Genomic DNA, 26,012 nt, shown 5'->3' with positions numbered 1-26,012 from the left:
AACCTGAGGAACAGACTACCTTAAACTGAAAATGGTTTTAACAATTCTAATGTACACTATATATATTGACATTGTAAATGAAAATATTTACATTTGCAAATGTTTTCTTTTATATAACACTATTAAAAGCAATGCGTATCTATATCCCTATACACATGGGTTCATGTAATTTTTTTTTTTTGCATTTTTTGGAATTGAAAACAAAAATTTCATCAGGCACTATCAACTAGAAATTTTGTATTGAAATGCATGCAGTTTCCACTGGAATATGTAAGCAATGAATAACAACTATATTAGTTAAGGAGTTGACAAATTAATTGAATAGTCCTCAATTAAAGCCTAAAAAATAATTAATGAATCATGCTTGTTTTGGCATTCCTATTAAAAAGGTTGACCTTTCCATTAGCTAGTTAAAGGGAGTAAAAAATGTATGGATAGGATAAAAGTCAACTATTTTATTATGGCAAATCATAGTCCTGATATACCAGAATAATTCTAATGACCGAAAAATTAAGCTAAGTTGACAACTAGTTGACTGTAAAGTATTTTAGAAATATGAATAGAAGTTTTTTTTTTTCATTATCAAATTATTTTTTGTAATGATTTGATAACGTTTGTAAGAAACACAACATTATAAAATAAAAAAAAAATCTTGATGCCATTTTCAAATTAATTTATCTTGAGTCATAGTAAAGTCTATTATACTTACTTAGTTACTCAGAAAACACCTGTAACGATGATCCTTGTGTACAGTATTGATACTTCCATGTAGTGAATACAAGTCGCCTTTTATCGGTGACACAGAGTTGCTAGAGGTCTGAGACTTATATCATTGTGTGTTCAGTGGACAACTGACTCACTAGGTACTGAGTCGTAACTGAGTGTTCATACAACTGGACTTGGTAACAGACTGCTGATTAATTCTAACGAGGTCAGATATTGGTGCCTAGCTCTAGGAAGCAAGACATTCCTGTCAATATTGACCAGTCCCCATCAATACCCCAGCTCTATTAGCATTTAATATCATTTGTTTAACAGTATTTATTCACAGTGTAATTTGTATTTTGTTTTGTGCTACTTGGAGCTGTAAAAAGCTTAGCTTTGGTACTGAGCTAGCACTTATTCACACAACTGTTGACAATTGAAGAGAAGAAATTTTTTCTGATGAATACAGTCATATATTGTTTTTTTTTCTTTTTTTTTGCTAATGCTTTAAATCTTAAATTCAATTTCATACTACTTTACATTGCTAGCAGACTTTGCAGTTCAGAAATTTTATGAAAAATTTAACAAAAAATTGTTGTAAAAAAAATCTGGAAGTTGACTTTTCCAATGCAATTTGGAAAGAACAGACTCTTTTCTTACATTATCTAAATAGGGGTCTGTATTCTGTTGCTCTCCGCTCCTTTGACAAACGAGCATCTACTGACGACTATGATTAGACAGGCCAGGCTCCGTACTGATTAGGAAAACTCTTCATCTCTAACGAGCCGCAGTCTTCAAGCTTGACTTCTTCAGCAATTGATTTTTATTATTTTTCACAAGCTTCAATCCTCAGCAAATATTGACAAACAGGACAATTAATTTGATTAATTAGCAATTAGACAAGACTGATTTTCACTTATGCAGTCTTTTATATGCTACAATTTATACTGATAATTATGCTACATTTAGTTTTTTAATGACAAAGTTCAGGGTCAGAGAATGTAATAGAATTTCTTTGATCTGTAACTGATTGAATTATGTAAAGGAATATAGAGAGGCCCTTAGAGATAATGGACCATTTGATGGTAATAGATTATCTCAGATAGAAACATAGCTAGAGTAATTTGAAGTCTATGCAAAAAATGAAAAGGTCAAAGATTTCAAGCTCAATATCTTTATATGGAACCCAGTTTGCAGTTACAGTTGTACAGTGGCTTAGTTTGTAATTTACCTGCACAATGTCTGTATACACCTGCCATCTGTCAGTGATTGGGGTTTGGGGAGGGAGGGTGACTGGTTCCTTGGAGAGGGAACATATTAAATAAGCTTGCCCTTACATATTGTTGTGGTACCATTACTGGATTCTTTGAAAAGGAAGTGTAATTTGCTCGAGTTCCACAAAATCAAGAGATTTAGTGAGACGATTGGTAGGCTGTAATTAACCCTGATGTAATTGCTTCAGCTATAAATACTTTTTAACTTTTTTTCTCCAGACAATTCATTTTCTATATTTTCAAGGAGAACTATAAAACTTGCATCTTGTCTGATGTATTGTAGCAGACAGAGTAATTAGTTAGAGATCTGTGTGACAAATTTTTACTTATCCATTAAACTGGCTTCCTAATGTGTTCTGTAATGGTTGTAGACTGTTGTATGAGTACAGACTATTAACAGACAAATAGCTGGCACTGCCTGCATCACATGATGTCAGTTTCCTGTCTCTTTGAGGGCTTCAGACATTTTTATATCCTCTCTGTTCATTACTGTGTGAGACGAGGAGAGGAATTTCTAGCATTTGTTACGATATAAATTATTACTGAATTACATAATTCTTTACAGTGTTTTTTATTGTATAAATTTAATTCTTCCATATTGAAATTCATTTAAATTTAAACTTTATAACAAACACAAATATAGCGAGTTCCTGCTCACAATGTGATTTTTTCATGTTTTTGATTTTTTAATATCTGTACAAAGTCTATATGTTGCAATAGTGCCTCTTTTAGCTCTTCTAGTCCAGGAATGTCTGTCTGTCTGTATAAATAACAAAAAATTCAACATGCTAATCCTCCTACAATTTTGGTTTGAATTATTCAATAAAACTTGGTACACAAGTATACCACATTAAAAACCTATTTCTTTATATTGTGTTTCATTATGATGAATGTGATTGCTGACATGGTTAATGAAAGATAGAATTATTTTAAAGTTCCTTCCAAATGTTCTTCATCCTACAGTTTTGGTATGAAGTTGGAATCATTGTGAAAACAACAACAAAGAGACATAAAATTCATAAATAGACTCAAAATTCATTCAATGAAAAACTCATAAAAAGAAGTGTTACATGTCCAAATGTACCTTTTTTTCTTGCAATATATTTATGTAATTTAAAACCAGTAGAGCTACAGTCTCATTAAAGTTAGAATATTATATGCCCAACACATACTCTTACAGCATTCTTTATACAAATAACAACCAAAGTGTTTAAATAATGATTTCTGTTCTGTTCCAGCACCAGGCTATGAAGCGCCACAATGAGGCATGGAGAGACAGTCTTAGATACCGGCGACCAGACCTTGACAGGATGCCAGGGATCCGACGGATCACCATTAACAACAATCCAATGCTGGGGGACCAGGGGGCAGCACTGCTGGCCGAGGCTCTCAAAGATGATCTCTGGCTCAAAGGTGGGGAGTTTGTTGTCACAGATCGTTATCTGGTGTCGCTTACTCCAAACTGAAAATTAATGGTGTTCTGAGATACTACAAATTATAAGATAATAAAATGAGATTCCACGACTGATGCTTTTAAGTGATACTTATATTAGTAAAACATACTTATAACAAACACTCTTCAGGGATGGACGCTAAAACTTTTAGGCTTTAGTCCGGCTGGACTAGTGATTTTTACTTTTACTAGTTCGCATGCGATTTTATGAGTCTGTCCAAAAAGAAAACATTAATGTTTTGTATCGATTAATTTAAAAATAAGCATTACAATATGTAATTTTTTATATTTTTTGAAATAAAGCATTTACATGAAGTATTTTATTCCACAAAATTGTTGAAATCTCGCGAACAGGAAGTACGATCGATTTCCCAATCTTGTTCTTTTTTTCTCTTTACATTTCATCAAAATGCACCCAAAACATCCATCTTTATGTGTCATACTAAATCATGATCGCTAAAATGCTTTACTTCATATCAATCAATTGTAATATTAAGCACTGGATTGATTTGGAATTTCCTAACTACCCACTGAGAACCTAGAAAGCTAAATATACATGTGGGGGTTTCAAGTAAAAGTTGTACAGGATGGAACATTGGTAATTTATTCATTTTGTTTTCCACAGGTGCGTAGCTGCCTATACGCAAATACGCAAGTGCGTACACATCATTTTCAGAAAAAAAGATAAGACAAAAGAGAGAATTATTCGGAGAAAAAAAAATCTCAGTACCATCCAACAAATATTCGTGTTTCAAATTATTCTGTGTCATACAGTGTCGATTTAAATTTTAAATTATTATGGCTGTATGATAAAATTTGAAATCTTTTATTTAATAACTGCCAAATCCAAATAAATCATTCATTATTTTGTCATTGTTCTATCATACATTGATATTTTTTTTTAAAGATCTTTGAAAAATTAAATTTCAGCCACATCGTTGAATGCTATGATCTACCAATATGATTTACAATACGATATTTTTTTGTACACAATTAAAATTTCGTGTACGTGTTTTTAAATGTTAAGAATGATTATATGATACATGTACCAATTAATATTTCGGTTAAATTTTTAGCCTCAATTATATGTACAATAAGTTTCCATGGAATATTAATTTTCGGTAAAGCAATAAATATTACTATGTCTTTTATTTCCTAAACAAAAACTAAATGGCATAATTTTTATATTTCAAGAAAATGAATGAAATATTTGGTAAAACTCCGAGCTTCTGGGTCCTCAACAGCAGGCACGTAGTAGCAGGGGAGCTACTTATTCCCAAAACCTAACTTTTTACTATTGAAAATGTACATTGAAAATGTACATTTGAAACCCCCACTGTTGTTGCACCATTGTTAAATCATGGTAATTTAGTAATGTATTAATAAAAATTTGGTTTGTGAAAGATGGACACCCCCTCCCCCTTCAACAAACACACATACACAAGAAATAGGACTTCGAATTTTGACAATCTTCCTTTTTCTTGACAAAATTTTTAAAGTTGTAATTTTTTCCTGGCTGGAAAAAGCTATTTTACGTGCCTGACCAGAACCCTTAAACACTTGGGGGGGGGGGGGGGGGGGGCTCAAGACCGCCCCACCCAACCCCCTGCCGTTCTTTGCATATACATCATTTCTTTTCTGGCTACGCGCCTGTTCCATAATTTTTTTATTGGTCTGTTTGGACTTACTAGCCACAGATTTTATTAGTCCGAATGAAAATGTATTACTCTGAGACTCACAGTCAGGGTTGGGGTCAATTACTTTGAAATGTAATTAAATACTCTCAAATACATTGATAACTTTGTCAATTACTTGCAATTACAATTACATTGATTTTAACAAATGTAATTAATTGCTCTCAATTACTTTGAAGAATGTAATTATATACACATCAATTACTTTAGTTTTATTTCCAAAAATTTTGAAGAACATTTAAGGACATACGCAACGTACCTTACCTACTGATAATTTTTCAAGATATTCTTAATTTAAGATTATAATGCCATCAGATGTTCATAGACAAAAAATCAGCAAGCATTACCAGGGGTTTTGAAAAGATATCAATTGATGAAAATTCTTGTATAATTTAAAGAAAAATATACAAAAATTACTAAACATATATTCTAGATGTTTTGTTTATCAAAACTTGTTCAAGAAGAAGTGTACAACAGTATATATAGACATTAAAATGTAGCACACAGTTCCTTTAAGTATTGGAACTCTTCAACTCCAGGGAAAAAGACAATAAAGTTCAAACTACGTTGCGTATGTCCTTAATACATGAATATTTTGAAGAGCAATATTATTAAATTTGACCTCTCTTATTGCCCTGAGCAGTCTGTTTATGCTGTATAAACATATAACTAAAGGCATTTAGTTATTGAATAAAAACAAACTCATGTCAAACAGTACTGATATGCATCATGATAAAACACCTTTTTAGCTCACCTCAACGAAGTTGGGGGAGCTTATGTAATACCCTCGGCGTCAGCGTCCCAGGTTAAGGTTTTTGGAGCAGTTTTCTTTTCAAGTACTTCTATGGCCTATATTAGTCAGAGATGCATGGAGGATACTTCTAGTGTGTTTCATTGTACCAGTCAAGGTTTCAGATGCTGCAATTTCAGCTAAAGAATGACCATGTTAATGTTTTTGGAGCAGGTTAAAGTTTTTGGAGCAGGTCTCATTTCCGAGTAACTATAAGCCCTATATTGACCAAACTTGCATGGATGATACATCTAAGGATGCACACTACTGAACTTGCTTTGGATGCTGGATCTGACCTACATTTTCCGGATGAGTGACTAGGTTAAGGTTTTTGGAGTAGATCTCATTTCCAAGTAACTATAAGCCCTATATTGACCAAACTTGCATGGATGATACATTTAAGGATGCACACTACTGTACTTGCTTCGGATGCTGGATCTGACCTAAATTTTCTGGATGAGTGACCAGGTTAAAGTTTTTGGAGCAGATCTCATTTCCAAGTAACTAAAAGCCCTATATTGACCAAACTTGCATGGATGATACATTTAAGAATGCACACTACTGGACTTGCTTCGGATGCTGAATCTGACCTATATTTTCTGGATGAGTGACCAGGTTAAAGTTTTTGGAACAGATGTCATTTCCAAGTATCTATAAACCCAATATTGACCAAACTTGCATGGATGATACATCTAAGGATGCACACTACTGGACTTGCTTCGAATGCTGGATCTGACCTATATTTTCTTGATGAGTGACCAGGTTAAAGTTTTTTTCTAGCAGATGTCATTTCCAAGTAACTCTAAACCCTATATTGACCAAACTTGCATGGATGATACATCTAAGGATTCACACTACTGGACTTGCTTCGGATGCTGGATCTGACCTACATTTTCTGGATGAGTAACCAGATTAAAGTTTTTTGGAGCAGATCTCATTTCCAAGTAACTATAAGGCCTATCTGAACCAAACTTGCATGGATGATGCATCAAGGGACAAACAATCTCAAAACTTGCTTCGGATGCTGGATTTGACTTACATTTTCTGGATGAGTGACTAGTTTTAAGTTTTCAGATAAGTCTATTCCCAAGTAACTGCAAGCCCTATCAGACCAAAATTGCATAAATGTTGCATCTAGGGATGCACACTCCTAGATTATGAGTTTAGTGTGGGACTTTGCCTTACTTAAAGACAACATTCGTTGGGTGAGTTCTGTAATCTCTGATTACCTATGTTTTAATATGTAACTTTAAAAATAAAGTGTTTGAACTGTAATTGACATGTAATTGAAAAATACATGACATTTTTTGAATGTATTTAAATACATTCAATTACTTGTAATTGAAAACAAACTCAATTACAAATACATGTACTTTCAATTACTTTGAAAAAATGTATTTAAATACAGTAAATTACAATTACGTATTTCAATTACCCCAGCCCTGGTCACACTGATGGTTTTTCTCATTGATGATACTCTTTATCCAAGTTATAAGGTGATTATTTTTAAACTGAATCACAATTTCAATTTTGATTGGTTATAATTGTTGTTCCAGCCCTGGACCTGCAGAGCTGTGGGATTTCTACAGAGGGGGCTCGGCAGTTGCTGGATGTCCTTAAATACAACACAACCATTGTCGTGCTGGACGTCCGCAGAAACCCACTCATAGGTAAACACTACATTGTCACAGATGATAAAAACCCACTCATAGGTAAACACTCCACTGTCACAGATAATAAAAACCTACTTATAGGTAAACACTCCACTGTCACAGATAATAAAAACCCATTCATATGTAAACACTCCATAGTCACAGATAATAAAAGCCCACTCATAGGTAAGCACTCCATAGTCACAGATAATAATAAAAACCTACTTGTAGGTAAACACACCATAGTCACAGATAATAGAAAGCCACTTTTAGGTAAACACTCCACTGTCACAAATAATAATTAAAAGCCACTCATAGGAAAACACACCACTGTCACAAATAATAATAAAAACCTACTTTTAGGTAAACACTTTACTGTCACAGATAATAAAAACCTACTTATAGGTAAACACTCCATAGTCACAGATAATAAAAAACCACTTTTAGGTAAACACACCACTGACACAGATAATAATAAAAACCTACTCATAGTTAAACACTCCACTGTCACAGATAATAATAAAAACCTACTCATAGGTAAACATTCCACTGTCACAGACAAATACAAACTACTCATAGGTAAACATTCCACTGTCAAGGATAATAATAAAAACCCACTCATAGGTAAACACTCCACTGTCACAGATAATAAAAGCCTACTCATAGGTAAACACTCCACTGTCACAGATAATAGTAAAAACCCACTCATAGGTAAACACTCCACTGTCATAGATAATAATAAAAACTTACTTTTAGGTAAACACTCCACTGTCACAGATAATAATAAAAACCCACTCATAGGTAAACACTCCACTGTCACAGATAATAATAAAAACCCACTCATGGGGTAAACACTCCACTGTCACCGACAGATACAAACTACTCTTAGGTAAACATTCCACTGCCACAGATGATAATTAAAAAACACTTGTAGGGTTGTTCAAATCATGACCTCTGGGGTAGGATGGGGCCAGTGGGAGATTAAAGTATATAGGAAAAAATCTTTTAAAATCTTCTTCTCAAGAAATAGATTCATGTTTGTTCAAATCATGACCCCCAGAGTAGGTAAGGCACATCTTAAAAAAAATCTTTTTCTTATTGAAAAGAACAGCAAAACCACGATTAGTCATAATAAAGCATTAGATTCAAGTTTATTCTTATCATGACATTTGGGGGTAGAGTGGCATTACAACAGGGAACCAAAGTTTTAAATAGGAATTTATAGGAAAAAAATCTGTAGATGAAGGACAGCAGGGCCATACTGACTCAGGTGAACATTGTGGCCCATGGACCTCTTGTTCTGAAGTTTGACACAACAAGGTTTGACTATATTTCCCACTTCTTGTCTATCATCTCCTTACATAACCCAATTACATTCTTCTGTTTGCATATTTGTATATTCATGTATATTACATACATTAAAACTTATTTTATACAATCACAAATATATTAATCGAGTCCAGGATCCAGCAATTTTTGGGTGGAATCAATGTTTGTATAGGCAAGACATTTACTTGCGGTATCATGGCATTCAAATGAAACAAAATGCAAATACAACCTTTAGTGTAAAAAAACATTTATATTCTCTTTAATCTCTGTTTTATGTTTCAACTAAAATTATTTAAAAAAAGGAAGGCCTGGGCGAATGAACTAGAAAAATGTTCAGTTGCCCACTGACAGAGAAACATTTTTGCCAAGTTCTTATGACTGACTTTTATGTGACTTACTCTTCTGGGAGTCTTAATACTTTAAAAGTCAGCAAAAAAGAACCCCGAGTTGAATGCTCTGTATAATCCCCCTCCCTAATGAAGTCTAATACACTGTACTTTCATTAACTGATATTTATTTCAAATCCTTCCTTTCAAATAAGAAAGAAGCTGCTGTCTCTTCACTTTCCTCAATCTTAATTGCTGGAAGCCAGGGTTTTATTTTTAATTAGTGACTTTCTTAAGTAGAGGTATTGATCATACATCTAATTATAACCTTCCTTAATCTCTCTGTATTATACCAGCATATGCTAAAAAAAAAAAACCCATTAATATTTCTGAAGACGATTTGTGTGGAGGTTTTTGACTTTAGATCTTGATAATAAGGATTGGTGTTAGAGGATTACAACTTGTTCTGTTTTCTCATTACCTAACATTACAGAGGTATTGGAATTAGTGTTGTATTTAAAATGTCCAGATCAAACTACTTTTTAAAACCATCCCTCTACCTTATTCCCATACATTAAGAATTTACATTAAATTTGAGACTTGGTAGGAATATTAGAAAAACCATAATGTATAATTGGAAAGACAGTTGGTGAGTTTTATATATAGAAATAAATATCAGAATGTGGGAAAGTAATCAGAGAGATGATTGAAAAAAAAATTGAAAAGAAGACTTGTTTCCAACAAGAGACAAATCAGCATTTGATGATTTGGTAATGAAGTCCTAACGGTATCTTCTGACTGTGTCATACAAATTACACTGATGGATGATCTGAGAACCAATCTTGTGACAGCGGATTTCTGAGATGACAATCAGTGTTGAACATGAATTCTTGGAGGTATCCTCTGATGATGTTATACAAATCCACTGATTGACAGTGTGAGAACAAATATCATGCAGTGGATAGGAAGCAATTTCAGTTTTGGGGGGAGGGAAAAAAGAAACATTTTCAGTTTGGGGGCACTACCAAGCACAAAAGTAAAAAATTCCTTGACAGGTCTAAAAAAAGAATACAAAAAAAAAAAAAATACACAAAATACCAAAAAATACAGAAATTACATAGGAATATAGAAATAGAAATTTCTATTTTTGTCTGTGAACTGAAAAAATATATAAAGTTTGCATCATCAAAGAATGTCATATGAGACAATTTTTTTTTCGTATAATGTTAACTTGACTCTTTGAACTAAAGTGCAATCTCTGCATGATTGGAAGTTCTGTTCTAAAACAAAATCTTAAAGACAGTGCTGTACTTCACTTATAAGTGACTTATAAATGACTTGTACTTAATAAAGTATGAAGGGCTAATACTTGACTTATAAGTTTCTTATAGGTCAAGCACTTCATTTGCATATAAAATCCTAATGAGTCACTTATAAGTTAAATGTATCAGTGAAGTATAAGTCCAGAATAAAAACTTACAAGTAAAAGAATAAATCACTTATAAGTCACTAATCAAAAATTTCTGTAAGGGAATGGGTCTCTGAGAATGATTAGTGTTAAATTCTTGGAGGTATCTTCTGACTTTGTCATACAAATTACACTGATTGACAATGTGAGAACCAATCTTGTGACAGTGGATTTCTGAGGAGACAATTAGATAAGTGTTGTGCATTACAGGTTCACAATTACAGTTCACCCCCAAAGAATCAATGTCTGATTCAACTTAATTGTAAACAAACTATTCATCTCACAACGAATGGTAAGTTCCTAATTCGAGAAAGCTGGGAAAAATCGGAATTTTGCAGAATGTGTTTCTTAATTTAGATGGAATGAATGCAATTAAAGCATTGCATTCTTTTCTAATTCTTTTTGGGAGAGTGGTGGGCAATAAGTGCTTATAGTCCAAAATCTAACTGGTGAAAAACAATTTCAACATTTAAAAAAAAAACAAAGATGTTGAATTCTGATTGTTTAATTTGCTAGTGGCTAAAATAAATTGTAATTAGCCAAAGAAAAACAATATCAGTATTTTACTACCTTTTCAAGAAAATAATTTTTTATTGCACTTATAGATACTATTATAAATAACAGTAACTAATAACTCAAGCCAACATTGCAATTACCATCCTACAAACACGATAAAAATTCTTTTTAATGCAACCATTATTCAATAAAATATTTCAAGCTCTGAGAAGAATATGGTGGGTGTATTTTATTGGGAGAAAATATAGGTCTGACAAATCCCTGTTCTCTGTATATGCATGTCTTAGTGAAATAAAAACTAAATAATAAATTATTTATAATGTATGTATCTTTCTTCATTTGAACATTTCTCAATCTTGGCTTTTAATGGCTGTGATGATGAATATTTCAGTAGACTGACCAGAGAATGAGAAAAATATTCAATATTTGTGAAAATAAATAACTTCTATTCTAAATTAGAAAACGAAAACACCTACTCTCAGAATAAAATAATACAAATCATTTCAGATCGAGATGTGGTTCACTCCATCATGGAACAACTGATGATCAACTGTAATGGTCAGGATACAGAGGTGAGAGGTCAAGGTTATAATGATGTGAATGGAACTCACTGATGATCAGTTTGATTTCAATTTGCCATGTGTATATTAATCATGTGGTGTTTATAATGTCTTACTAAACTGAAGTTAATTCATACAAAATAAATTCTACAGTTTATGTCTAATCAGTCAAACCCATGAGAGAGGAAGGAGAAAAAGGAAACAAAGCTCAAACAAAATAATCACACTTTTAGTGTAAAAAAAAAAGCAACAAAAACAATAATAAGTAATATACAACTTGATGTTTAGAGGAATTCTGAAATATTTTACACATTTCATTTTGAAAAGGGTATACCATAATGAAATTCATAGTGTTACCCTCTCCTCTATCCATCTATTATTGAATAACTAAGATGAAAGAAAATCTTGCAATGACAAAAAGAAGGAAAAAAACAATAATGCATTTTCTGTACATTGAACAATTAACTATTTTCAATATTAAAGAAAATGAGGAATACATTCAATCTATGAATTTCTAAGTACTATGGTCTTAAAGTTTGCCAAAAGTATTGCATGTACATTTACTTGAATTTTTGTTATAGCCATAATACAATAAAAATAAAAACTACACAAAATAAAATATTGTCAGTGATTTATGAAAGAAAATTGATAATAAGTGAGTGTTAAGGTGGCTGATTCACTATATTGATTTCAGTATAAGTGGATCAAAGCAGAGGAAGCCTTAGACAGTGGTAAAAAGAAAAAGAGAAGAACAAAAACACTGAATAGCAGCTTTGGTCGAAAAACCACCATCAGGGTAAGTTACTTATAAGCCACTCTGTGAGTAAGTAACAGTAACTGAGTAAACCACCATTAGGGTAAGTTACTTATAAACCACTGTCTATGTAAGTAACAGTAACTGAGTAAACAACCATTAGGGTAAATTACTTTTAAACCACTGTTTGTGTAAGTAACAGTAACTTAGTAAACCACCATCAGGTAAGTTACTTATCAACCACTGTCTGTGTAAGTAACAGTAACTGAGTAAATCACCATTAGGGTAGGTTACTTACAAACAACTGTCTGAGTAAGTAACAGTAACTAAGTAAACTACAATTAGGGTACATTACTTATAAACCACTGTCTGAGTAAGTAACAGTAACTGAGTAATCTACCATTAGGGTAAGTTACTTATATACCACTTTCTGAGTAAGTTACAGTAACTAAGTAAACTATCATCAGGGTAAGTTACTTATAAACCACTCTCTGAGTAAGTAACAGTAACTGAGTAAACCACCATTAGGGTAAGTTACTTATAAACCACTGTCTGAGTAAGTAACAGTAACTAAGTAAACCACAGTTAGGGTAAGTTACTTATAAACCACTGTCTGTGTAAGTAACAGTAATTTAGTTAACCACCATCAGGGTAAGTTACTTATAAACCACTGTCTGTGTAAGTAACAGTAATTTAGTTAACCACCATTAGGGTAAGTTACTTATAAACCACTGTCTGTGTAAGTAACAGTAATTTAGTTAACCACCATCAGGGTAAGTTACTTATAAACCACTGTCTGTCTAAGTAACAGTAATTTAGTTAACCACCATCAGGGTAAGTTACTTATAAACCACTGTCTGTGTAAGTAACAGTAATTTAGTTAACCACCATCAGGATAAGTTACTTATAAACCACTGTCTGTGTAAGTAACAGTAATTTAGTTAACCAACATCAGGGTAAGTTACTTATAAGCCACTGTCTGTGTAAGTTACAGTAACTGAGTAAACCAACATCAGGGTAAGTTACTTATAAGCCACTGTCTGAGTAAGTAACCACAACTAAGTAAACCACCATTGAAGATAGAAAAATATTACTACCAAAAAAAAACTGTCAGTGTGTTTCTGCCACAAATCTTGAACAAAAAATTAGAACAAAGTTTATTTCAGTGTCTGAAATACACCTGTGTAAGTTTTATTGTTAGTGTTTATTATATAATTCAGACTAATAATATATAATACAATAGAAAAGACAGTACTTGCATATACTTATTTATGATTTTACTGTACAGATCAGAATCAGTATTTCTGAGGGGGAGAGTCTTGATGATTGCATAAACAAATGAACGTTCTTCATCCCTGTACATGGTGTTTACTTTGATTACGTATTCACAGCTTTTTAACCCTTCAGCTCAGGACAAACAAATCAAGCTCTGATGCCTTTTCTTACAAATTCTGTTTGTCACTCGAGTTGAGGCGGTAATCTCCCGAGTTTTTGTCATGTTGATGACCGTCGTCTTAAATAACAAAGCAAGTTATTCTCCCACAAGCCACTGCTCTAATTCCAACATCTGATCAATATCTGTTTTAGGAGGCTTCCATCATTACGTCTCCTGCTGGTATTTTGTTTCTCTCTGATGTTACTGTCACATCCATTTATGAATCAATAATGCAGGATATTACATCTAATGATAATGATTGTCCCATGGCAGTTATTGTTACATTAAGTTCTAAATATTGCTCTGACTTCTCAGGTGTCAGCTGGTGCTCAGAGAAGAAGAACCAAGTCGGCAAGTTCACTTGGGGTCACACACAAGATTCAGCCAATCAGCTCTGAGGGTGTGAAGTCTGGACCTGGAATGCCTTGGAGGACAGCAGCAAGGGCCAATAGATACAGGTATTAGGGTGGATACAGATATTAGGGTACACCTCTAATGATAAAGCTTTCCTACATATCTTTTATTCCCTGCATGCTCTCTATTTATACCATGATGTTTGGGTGTTTAACATGCAACTTCTTCTAAACCTTCAGCAAACATAAGTAAAGAACATCAAAATCTCTTTGATAATTTCCTGAATATGTACAAAAGGCAAAGCAGGTGGTATGAATATTTTCAAGAATTTTTTATACAAATTGGAGGACACATATTATATGCAGAAAAAAATTAAGTACAATTGCTGTTGATTGTAGGGGATTCCCCCCTGAACACATCCCTGGTAAGGCCAGTTTGTTTGAGAACAGTGAGGCATCCCCCACCTCCTCCCCCGACCACACCCAGTCTATCCTCATCAACGCTGAGGATGAGGAGCTGGACACACTCCGGGAACTTGAGAGACTCAAACTAGACGATAGTAATCTCGACACAGGAGTCGCAAATGTCAAAGAACTACAGGTAGAGTCAAAATATAGTTGTCTGATTAATGATGCAATGGTAGTAATGAACTTGTGGTTAAATCAACAGGATCCGGTTGCACGAACGTTAGTTAAATTAACTTCCAGTTAGTGTCGTAACTAACTGTTAAATTTTTAACAACGAGTTACATAACTGTCAGTTAAAAATTTGTTGTTCGAAAGTCTATTAAAAATAAATTAGCTAACTCACATTTAATTGATGTCTTATAGTTAACTATCTGTTAAAATCGTTCTACACGCGCATTTCCCTTACCTATGGTGAAATATTTCTGACGTCATAATCAAAATGATGTCAATTCATAAATATTTTAAATTTGCTAAGGTTATTTACATGTACTTTAAATATAGGATCTCCCATGATTTGTAGTTGGATATGATTTTTATCCAACAAGTTGTGTGTTTTTTATCCCTGAGCCTTGGCGAGGGGATAAAAACACACAACGAGTTGGATAAAAGTCATATCCAACTACAATTCATGGGAGATTCTTTTTATCCCATGTTTAATACTTCACAACCAATGTTTTACACTGTTTTATATAGGACTCCACTTTAATTTTACTTCATTACTCTAACACAAAAACCATTGTGACGTCACAACTGCACTTAACTGTGGATTATGAAAAAATTATCCAATGAGTCATATCCACGGGATAAAGGGGTAAACATGGGATAAATATTAATATTATATTGGTAAAATATATTTAATGTATTATTAAAGATAATTACTTCAAATATGAATTCTTACGTTGAAAGATAGTCATTTTACATGCAGTGTAAACAATGCAATTACAAAGTATGTATTCAGTATTAAGTTTTAACATTAGGCATTGATTTTTGGGAGAGAAATTGAAAATAATTTTAAAAAAAAAATCTCTTAAAAAGTGACAGGAACAACCCCCCCTCCTCGTTTTACATGCCTTAAGTTTTTCAGTAACTTGTCTGAGGTTAAGATTTTTTTAAAATGATGATCATTTTGATAAAATATAATAACATTTATTGTATGCATAATCAGATAAAAAAAAGTACCTACATCTCCACTCATATGGAATGATTTCGTCTTGTTGTTCTTTGCAGATTAATTAATTAAGATTAAGATTTGTGATATTTATCGCAACATATATCCGCAATATATACATGTATAATACAATCTTGCCTAAATCGAAATCGGGAATAAATTTGCATGTTGCTCTAGTCAGACATTTCTATCATCTCTGTATAAGTTCTTCCTTCCATGCAAACAAGTTTTGAAATGATAACAAGTCCGCGATTTTGATTTTAATGCTTAATTAAATATTTAATGTACCTAGGTAACCTCAGTTAAATCTGTTAGTTAAATCACAAAATTAATTAGGCTTTAATTGTAAGTTAACTTTTGTGCAACCGGTTTAACTCGCCGTTAAATTTAATGTCACGTTAACGCAAAGTTAACGGCCAGTTAAATTTAACTAACGTTCGTGCAACCGGATCCAGGTAATTTAAATTTCACATACAATTGTTTGATTCATTCAATATCCAACAGATCTGTCTATCCTGCTTTTGGTGTATTTCTTCCATATTTTATCACTAATTTAAGCCACACAAACCAATTTTAATGCTTTCTAAATTTTATGCTTGAATAATTGTGTAATTTAATATATCTTTTGAGTTCATGTACAACCTATATTTTCACTAATATGCAAAATCAATAAAACCCTTTATTTATGTCTACACTTATAAATTAAAGTTCTTCTAGAGAACAAAATATAGAATTTACTACCTAAATGCACAGCACACTCAGAATAAGATGTTGAAAAGACACTACGTTATTTGACAATTATAATCTGCCACACTGAAAGACTTTCAATAAATTGTGATATTCAAGCAATTGACAAATACTTCTTTTCCTGTAAGACTGGTGTTCAAATCTAAGTTTGACATGTTTGGATGATAGAATGCCATACTTTTACAACAATTCATTATGGAATTTATGTCGATAAAAAAATTGAAATAGCTTGTGCTTCATTTTTAATGAGATATACAATATATAGACTAATTTGAATTGTAAAGAATCAAAATAAGATATCAATATAGGAAAATATGAGGCATAACAATTTTGCCTCTGAAATTTCACTCAAATGAAGAGTTACTTAATGCCTCTGCAATAAAACAGATATTAGGCAGATTTTATGCAAGGACCATAATTAGGGTGAAAAGATTTATTCAGTTTTTTAAATCTTCAAGGTTTCTAGGGGTATGTCAGTGTAATTCTCAGACAAAGGATTTCCTTCATCAATTTATTAAGAAACTGGCATTTCAACTGGGATAATATTTCTAAAAAGAAATGCACCAAAATCAATAATTGAACCATTTATTGGTCATGTAAAGTCCCCAAATCATTCTACTACGGCACATGAACAAAGATTGACCAAATACAGAAGGAAGACAAAAAGGGATTACTACAATATTTAGAGATTGTAAATATACAAGTGTTATAAATGTAAAAGTAAATATTATGTCTATTTGTAGATTGAACTTATCCAAGTAAAGAGGAAGATGCAGCAGGAAAAGCTTGCTCGAGCACGTGCAGACAAAAGGGTCGTAGAGGTCAGTGTTATATAAAAACAACATTGGAGGCCTTATTATAATACCTTATTATGATAGACCTCCTGATATAATGAAAACCATTTCTTATGAATTCATATGCAGAATGAATTTTTTAATTTTTATTAAGACAGTTAAAAACTTTCCTGAAAACTGACCTACAGTCAAACCTTGTTATCTCGAACTCAAAGGGATTAGAAAAAACTTTGAGATATCCGAGGATTCCAGATATCAAGTGTAAAATACTTAAAGAATAAAAAGTTGGGACATGCAAATCACTTCGACATATCCATGGTATTCGAGATATCAGTGTTCGAGATAATGAAGTTCAACTGTAATGTATCAAATTTCATATTGTTTAGAACAATCAAATTTTAACTTTAAAAATAACTTTGAACTGCATTAATACTATATATGTAACAGGTCTCCTCTGTAGAGGGTTGGATATCATTTTTGTATGTAAATGTTTTGTAGTTGACCCTGGAGAACAAGCGACTAAGAGATGAAGTACTAAGACAGAAAGGTCAAGTGTCCGGCAGTGTGCTGGATGATGATAAGGTCCTAGATAGTATTGAGGCATCCTTCAAACAATTTCACCAGTTTCTGGATCTGTTAAGGGAAGCAGGGTAAGTGTCAAAACTCAAAAACAGGATCAGAATAGTGTTAACATAGGAGGCGATGATGGTTAAAATTTTTAAATGTGTCAAAAAATGATTCTGATAAACATTGAACTTTCCCAGAGCAGACTATGCTCTTTAATTGTAAAAGTTTTGATAAATGGTGAAAAAGATAAGACAGAAATATTCTTAGTCCATCAGCAATTAAAATTCATCTTGGATGTTATAATAATATATGTAATGTTTTTTTTTGTTTTTTTTGCCCCTTCATAGTATATATTTGTAGTAAAATTTGTTCTTTTTATTATTTTTGAGTTTTTTTTTCTTTTGGTTGAGATAAATATGTGAAGTAGCACAGAAATAAAGTTTTGGTGAAAAGAATAGAATATAGAGTATCTTGCAATGAATTTAATAATTAAACAAAAATGTACCTGGGTTGTCCGGCAAAATCGTGGACAAGTTGTCTAGATTGAAAAGTAATCGTCACTGCGTTCTAAAACTTTCACTACTTTATTAGTACATTTTTCATCAATATACATATCAAATTTCAAATAGATATCTGCTCAAATAAACAAAATGTGAGACTTTATGTTATGTGTGGTATCGCCTTACAGCGCATGGATGATAATGTCAAAGTGACTAAAGCAGCATCACATTTGCTCTTTGCTAAATAAAAGTTGGATAAGCCCCACTTAAATTTGGAAATTTCATTGATTCTTATACTTGATTTACCTATATTCCTCCATAAACAGTCGAGGAACCAATCTCGCACACACATGGGACCTTCTGAAGATTTATTAGTAAGTTATGGACAGTACTCTCACTATCATTCAACTAAATAGGCTATCTTATATTGACGGTCTACAGTGACAGCGTCCTTTGCTATTGCCATTATCTGTTTGTCCATATTTTTGTTCTACCCTGTGACCCGATCAAAGAGCTTCTGCTTAGAAAACTCCCATTTCACTTGTATACTAAAGATCTAGTGATATTTTTTTCTTCTGAAGTCATTTAAAGTTTCTTAGGGCGTCATTACTAATCTAAATCAAACTGAACTGCTCTCCGGTGTGCCGTAACGTCACCAAACGTCGCCATTTTTTGTGTGTTGCGTTTACCACTTTCCCAATTCAAATGCTCGGGAAACTGCCAAAAATTAAGCAATGGCCTTGATATTCAAAAGACAAAATAATAGATAGTGGATTAAAAAATGGATAATTTTATCCCAACCTTATCTATTTAATACTTTTATTTCAAAATAAAACTTGTGTATTTGCTAATGAAACCCTGGTTTTTTGATCGTGCGCCATAGGACCGTACCAAACATTCAAGCATAATAAAATCTTAATTTTTGTCTATATTTTATCAAAAAAATCAAGATGCACTTAAATTTAATGAATAAATATTTGCTGAAAATTTCAGCGCCCATTATTTTTTTAGAAAAATGCTTTGTCCAGCATTTTATTGGACAACCCTCGTATAACACATGCTGTAAAAAAATAAACAGACAAAAAAAAATCAGGACTAGAGAAAAACTGAAACTACTGAAAGAATTTTTCTGAATGATAATTATTTCTCTTTTTTAAGGCTGGGACAGCTGATCACCATGGCAGGCTTGGATCAGAAGGAATCCCCATTCTCTCAAGGCCTGGCTCAGGCCAAACAGACAAGTCAGAGGTCAAATAAACCCCTCTTCACCTCCAGCCCCTCCAAGATCCCTGTCAGACCCACCAAACCCACAATGAAGACCTCATACTTTGGAGACATATCAGCTGTAGGTAGGGTGGGCAGCTCTACCACGGGTCCCAAGGGGGGAGATAATGATGCAAACTTGTCTGCATTTGACAAGAAGTTTCGGGATTTCCATGACGGGTCCTTCATTGATGAGGAGAAATACATGAGGAATGTGGATCCCACAATGGAGGGCGAGTACCAGGACAGCAGTTATGATCGAGGACCAATGAGAAAGGATGACCTCTACGAGAGAATCTTACATGAGACGAGCGGCATGTTTTCTCACGTTAGACCAGACAATTCCACTGTGGCAGACATCTTACCAGCAAAAGACCTCAGTCAATCAGAGAAAATGGACTTCTCAACCAAAGGACGAGTTTCTCCAAAGGAAGAAAAGGAACCAGTTAAAAATGGAAAAAAACAAGGAGACATCAGGAAAGATAATAAATCTGATTTGTTTTCTGAGGACTATTCTCATGGATTACGAGAGGAAATCCTGCAGGACCTGCCAGACTTTGAGACCAGTGAGACCGAGGTATCCGAGTTACCCAGTCGACCGAAGCCTCAACCTCGAGGCAGAAAACTTAGTGATGATGAGAGCAAAGTTCGGTCAAAGCGAGACATTCAGAGTGAGAAAGAGTCACCAGAGCACAAGTCCAAGATGAGTGATTATAACTATAGCATGGAAAGCTTTGAACAGTCTTATATCAGTGAGAGAGGGGAACTTGTACAAGACCTGAATATGTTAGAAAGTGGGGCCTCACCCTCCCCTGAGTTTATTGATAGTGACAATGAAGACTTTTAATTGGGAGCATCTCACTTACCACTAATTGAGAACTAACTGAGAGCTAGAATGAAGGTGTGATAAGTTTTTAGACTGTACTAACAGAGTACTGGACTAAGCACAGAATAAATGATTCTCATGTGAAGTCCTTGCATAGCGTAACTCATAATGATACACGTATTATGGTTTAATACAAAATTTTTAACCTGATGTAATGCCATAAAGAAAAGAGAAGTTTTTCTGTGAATTGTAGAGAATAGTTTCTTCCCAATGCTATTATGTATATTTTTTATGAATGATGATGCTTTGCTGCCAAGTAGAGAGGAAAAAAAACTCAGTGGTACAGAAAAATATGTCGTACAGCCAAATAATAGTTTCTCCTGTGTTACAGCCCTTGTACAATGTAGATATTTTGAAGTACACGTACTGGTAACTTATTGATCATTTCTGTAGTTTTGTTATTGAACCCAAAATGTGAAATTGAATGATTATGTAGCAGATTTTAATGAAGCCAAAATGGAATGAAGCTAATGATGGGAGACAGCTCCATTAATTTTTTTTATTTCTTTTTTTTTGTATTACTTCTAGACATTATTCATACTTGTATGATCCGTCAATTCTTTAAAACAAACAAACAAACAAAGTAAATGTATAAATGATTTGTATTTTGAAAGTAATTTCAATTTCTTTGTTACTTTTTTGTAGCTAAGAATGTAGATTGTAAGAGTTTATTTGCTTTGTAACAAGAATCTATCTTTGTTTGTTATAGTGATGGCTTTGATACAAATCTTGCCTGCTTTTGAAGATCTGTGTAACTTCTGACTATGTAACCCATCAAGGCTTTTTATTATGTATCTATTTATTCCTTCCTATTTATTTTCATTAATTTATTCACTGCAATTTTCCTTGCATTTACTCTGATTCAAGCTGTAGCTTATTGTAGATATGTTATGCAATAAAAGATTTGAACCAAGATTCTTTTAATCGTCAATATATGTTACTGTAGGGACCTATGGTAGGTGCCTAGGATGCTCACACAGTTGTGAAAGAGGGGTATATATTAAATGGAATATAGATGAGGTAAAGATTAGATGAATGAATATATCAACACATTGAGGAGTACTTTTATTCCCTTGTAATTATAACTTGCAGGCATGTGCATGTTTCCTTCTCAGGTCTATAGCAGTTGTTTCAAAAGGGGGCATGTTCAAAAAAAAAAAAAAATCTGACAAGCCAAAATAAGAAAACCCAACTGACCAAAGAGTACTGGCGGGGTGGGACCTTCCCAATATAATCTGACAAGCCAAAAAAAACCAATCTAATGAACTGGAATTTGCCTGTGCTAGACTTACGGCAACAAAAAGTGGGGGGGGGGGAGCAAAATACTATACTCAGAAAAAGTGCCCCCCCCTTCTTGTTCTAAGGGCCTGCTCCTGCCCCAAACAATTTTGTAGATACAACATTGATTCATGATCAAGCCAGAAATATACAGATTGCTAATCTGACCAAATTGAGACTAGAATGTTGTTATTTTTTTGTTAAGATGTTAAAATAGACTCGCTTAATTTGCCTAAGACTAATGATTGTCCTGTGCCAGCAGGCTGTAAATAAATCTAAATATAATTAAAAATTACAAAAAAGAAACAGTATTTCTAAGGAGTAAGAATTAGCCAGGTATGTTGTTGCTTCGACCTCATTACTTGTAAACAAAAAAATTAGAATATTTACAAATTAAAATTAAGAAAAACTTATAGTAAATTAAATGAAATTAATGTATACCATATGAAAATTTTTAAAACATATAAATATTAAGTATGGGACATGTCAAGGAGGACAACTCCTAAATCACTTGACCCAATCGGATCACCTCGCCCTTTTCCGTCGCACGCTAGAAAAAAGACACTTGACCCTCAGGTAACTATGCAGGTAAACGAGGAAGTTATAACCCACAACAACAACAACAAAACGACTGAATCAAAAGGAAATTACTTCACACACATCAAGTTTGTGAATATTTGTTCACGTTGTTAAACAATACTTGAAAGTTCTAAGGGTAATGCATTTTTTGTAAGCTTTTAAGGATGTTAGATATAATGCATTCAAAAGTAACAGGTTATAATTCTCGACATTGCATTGCGCAACAAGAAAAATAATTTCAATTGAACCATGGAATTTTTAGTTTGACGATTTTAATAGCTTTGGGCTTGTTTTTTAAAAAACAGAAATTCTTACATTTAACTGAAATATTAATATGAGTATGAATCCAGTAAAACATTATTTGTTTACCTGTCGCCAAAAAAAAAAATCAATTTAAACTACTCTTATTTATTTTTATTTGAAAATATTTTACATTTGCAAATGTTTTTCCTTATATAACACTATTTGAACAAGGTGTTTTTACACTTGTGTAAAACAAGCTTAAGTTTGTCATGTGACCATAAATTGATTGTTAAGTCATAAACGATCTACGTAATTTCATAGTGACGTCATAAGTGATCAACGTGTTCAACTGTTGAGTTTCGAAAAAAATAAATCATTTATGGGTTCAAAACTTTAGTACCTAACTATTTGTAATAAATCAGTCACAAGTGTAAAAATAAGAAATAAGGTATCATTTTAAAAGTTTTATCGGGATGTAAATACGGGTTAGCATGTGATCAAATCTACCATAAAGCCCTTTGGGCTTTATGAGATTTGATCACATGACCAACCCATATTTACATCCCGATAAAACTTTTAAAATGATACCTTATTTCTTAAATAAATATGTATATGAATATAATAAAATCAGTATGCAGCAGTCTAAAAGCTAATCATAATATAATCCTGTCGTAAAAGACTTTTCTAGATTTGTATATATCTTGAATTCATGAATTTTAGATTTGATATGGCAATGCATCCCAGCACTAATACCCAGGATGTGATGCGATGTGACCTGTGTAAGACTGCAGTGGTACAGATGCACTGTGAAACATGCCTTGTCAATCTGTGTAAGGCCTGTGTAGGAGAACACTCAATGTCTGATAAATCTAGAAAAAAACATGAAATTGTTCAATTCAAATATCGAAAATCAATTCCTCTTTACCCTAGATGTACCTCTCATGTCAAAGAACGATGTGATATGTACTGTAACCAATGTGATGTTCCTATTTGCAAGGCTTGCATTGCCTCTAAAATGCATTCAGGTCATAACATTTGTCAAATACTGACATTTTACAACTCTGTGAAAAGGGAAATTGAGAGAGAAAGTGAAGAAATTAAGATGAGCATTTACCCAACCTATCAGGACATAGCCTATGATGTACAAAACAGAATGAACCAGCTTGAAAAGGAATATGGAGATCTCTCCGCAGCAATAGGGGTACATGGAGATGAATGGCACAGAATGATTGACGAACTTGTAAAAAGCCTCAGAGCTGAAGTTGACACCATGAAATCTAGACATTTTGACATTATGAAGAAACAATTAGCTGAAATAAATCAGAGAATTTCAGAAATAGAAGACGAAATCCAAGCCTCCTCCAAAATACTGGAATCAAATGACATCTCTCTTCTTCTTCAATTTAATAGAAAAATATCAGAACTCAGGAAACTCCCCACTAAACTAGAAGTACCAAGTCCACAATTTACTCCAATGAGATGTCAACAAAAAGAATTTCTGAAACAGTTTGGAAAACTATCAACCCTAACTCTTTTTCCTGATGAAAATTGCTATAGCAATAAGACAGCACAGAAATCACCAGAAGAAATTAGTCCACAAGTAAAGCAGCTGCTTAAGAAACCAAAGATTGTTAGCACCATTAAAACTGGGAACAGTGGTACAATGTACGATAGCCTATATGATGTGGCCTGTCTGAGTGATGAAGAAATTTGGATGAGTGGACTTGTAAACACAGTGAAACTATTTAGCATCAATCAAGGCTCACTACTCAAGTCAATCAAAACCAAGTCAGGAAACATCCCCTTCAATATAGCAGTAACAAAACATGGCCATCTTGTTTATACTGATCCCAATGATGGATCTGTTAACATTATAAAGAATGAAGAGATTGAGACTGTGATCAGACTACAGAAATGGAAACCTTACAATGTCTGCGGCACCTTCTCTGGTGACCTCCTGGTTGTCATGGACAGTGATGATGGCAAACAATCGAAGATTGTACGTTACTCTGGCTCCGAAGAGAAGCAGATAATTCAGTTTGATGATAAAGGTCAACATCTTTATTCTTCTGGTAAAAGTAAATGCATCAAAGAGAACAGGAACCTGGATATCTGTGTGGCTGATTATGCAGGTAATGCAGTAGTGGTGGTCACTCAGGCTGGGAAGTTGAAATTCAGGTACACTGGACATACTCCTGATCCAAAAGACAAACCATTCAATCCAACAGGAATCACCACAGACAGTCAAAGTCACATCCTCACAGCTGATTTTAACAATAATTGTGTTCACATCATAGATCAGAATGGACAGTTCCTTGCTTTCATAGATTGTGAACTGAGTAGTCCTTGGGGATTATCTTCAGATACAAATGACAATCTGTTTGTTGGCCAATGGATAAAAGATAAAATAAAGAAAATAAAATATCAAATGTCAAAATGATTAAAATAATTGCTAGTTTAGTTATATACGGTAAAGGCATATCCACCCCCCCCCCCCTCTCTCTCTCTCTTGAAATGTGCACAATCGCATATATATCTATGTAATAAAATTTGAATTCACAGAAAGTATTATTATACCCCATGCAACAAGTTGCGTGAGGTATAATGTTTTTGACCCGTCCGTCAGTCAGTCAATGTGTCAGTTAGTCAGTCAGTCAGTCCTGTTTTTTTGTCAGCGCAACTCCTCATAAACCGCTGCACAGAATTTCGTCAAACTTTGCAGATATTTAGGACACAGAGTGTAGATGTGCATATTACCAGTAAATTCTGATTCCTTTATTTTTCTGGGAATTTCGGCACTTTTCAACTTAGATTTTTGGCCATATCTTGAAAGTTTATGATTTTGAAAATAGGAAATATTTAGAATTAAGTATACCTGCTAAATAAATAAATTAGTTTAATTTGTTCGGATTAACATTCACGCATAGGTTCTCTTTATTTCTTGATCAAGAAATAAAGAGAACCTATGCGTGAATGTTAATCCGGACAAATTAAACTATTTATTTAGCAGGTATACTTAATTCTAAATATTTCCTATTTTCAAAATCATAAACTTTTAAATAAAAATTGCTTATAATTTAGCTAGAAGAATAAAATAAATATTGATTATCATTGATTTATATAAAATTACGTCAGAATTCAAAAACATTAAAATGTGCACCGTCACACGGTTATTATAATACGTATTTGAACAAAATGTTATAGAAGGAA

General features: G+C 33.2%; 1 protein-coding gene across 1 annotated transcript in view; it reads left to right on the top strand.

The window, feature by feature from the left end:
- The window catches only part of LOC133193478 (centrosomal protein of 78 kDa-like), a 45,315-nt gene extending 23,704 nt beyond the window's left edge, over window positions 1–21,611 (top strand). Inside the window, exons 6-14 of the mRNA XM_061329443.1 lie at window positions 3,218–3,392; window positions 7,473–7,586; window positions 11,715–11,779; window positions 12,462–12,563; window positions 14,272–14,414; window positions 14,709–14,910; window positions 17,436–17,513; window positions 17,985–18,136; window positions 19,712–21,611. Coding sequence (XP_061185427.1) covers window positions 3,218–3,392; window positions 7,473–7,586; window positions 11,715–11,779; window positions 12,462–12,563; window positions 14,272–14,414; window positions 14,709–14,910; window positions 17,436–17,513; window positions 17,985–18,136; window positions 19,712–20,663 — 1,983 coding nt within the window. The 3' untranslated portion in view covers window positions 20,664–21,611. The remainder of the gene's footprint in view (window positions 1–3,217; window positions 3,393–7,472; window positions 7,587–11,714; window positions 11,780–12,461; window positions 12,564–14,271; window positions 14,415–14,708; window positions 14,911–17,435; window positions 17,514–17,984; window positions 18,137–19,711) is intronic.
- The last annotated feature ends 4,401 nt before the right edge of the window (window positions 21,612–26,012 follow it).

Source organism: Saccostrea echinata, unplaced genomic scaffold, assembly GCF_033153115.1.
Source record: "Saccostrea echinata isolate AGI-Se365-2 ecotype Australia unplaced genomic scaffold, CSIRO_AGI_Sech_v1 ptg000027l, whole genome shotgun sequence".
Taxonomy (NCBI): domain Eukaryota; kingdom Metazoa; phylum Mollusca; class Bivalvia; order Ostreida; family Ostreidae; genus Saccostrea; species Saccostrea echinata.
This window is presented reverse-complemented; position numbering and strand designations above follow the sequence as displayed.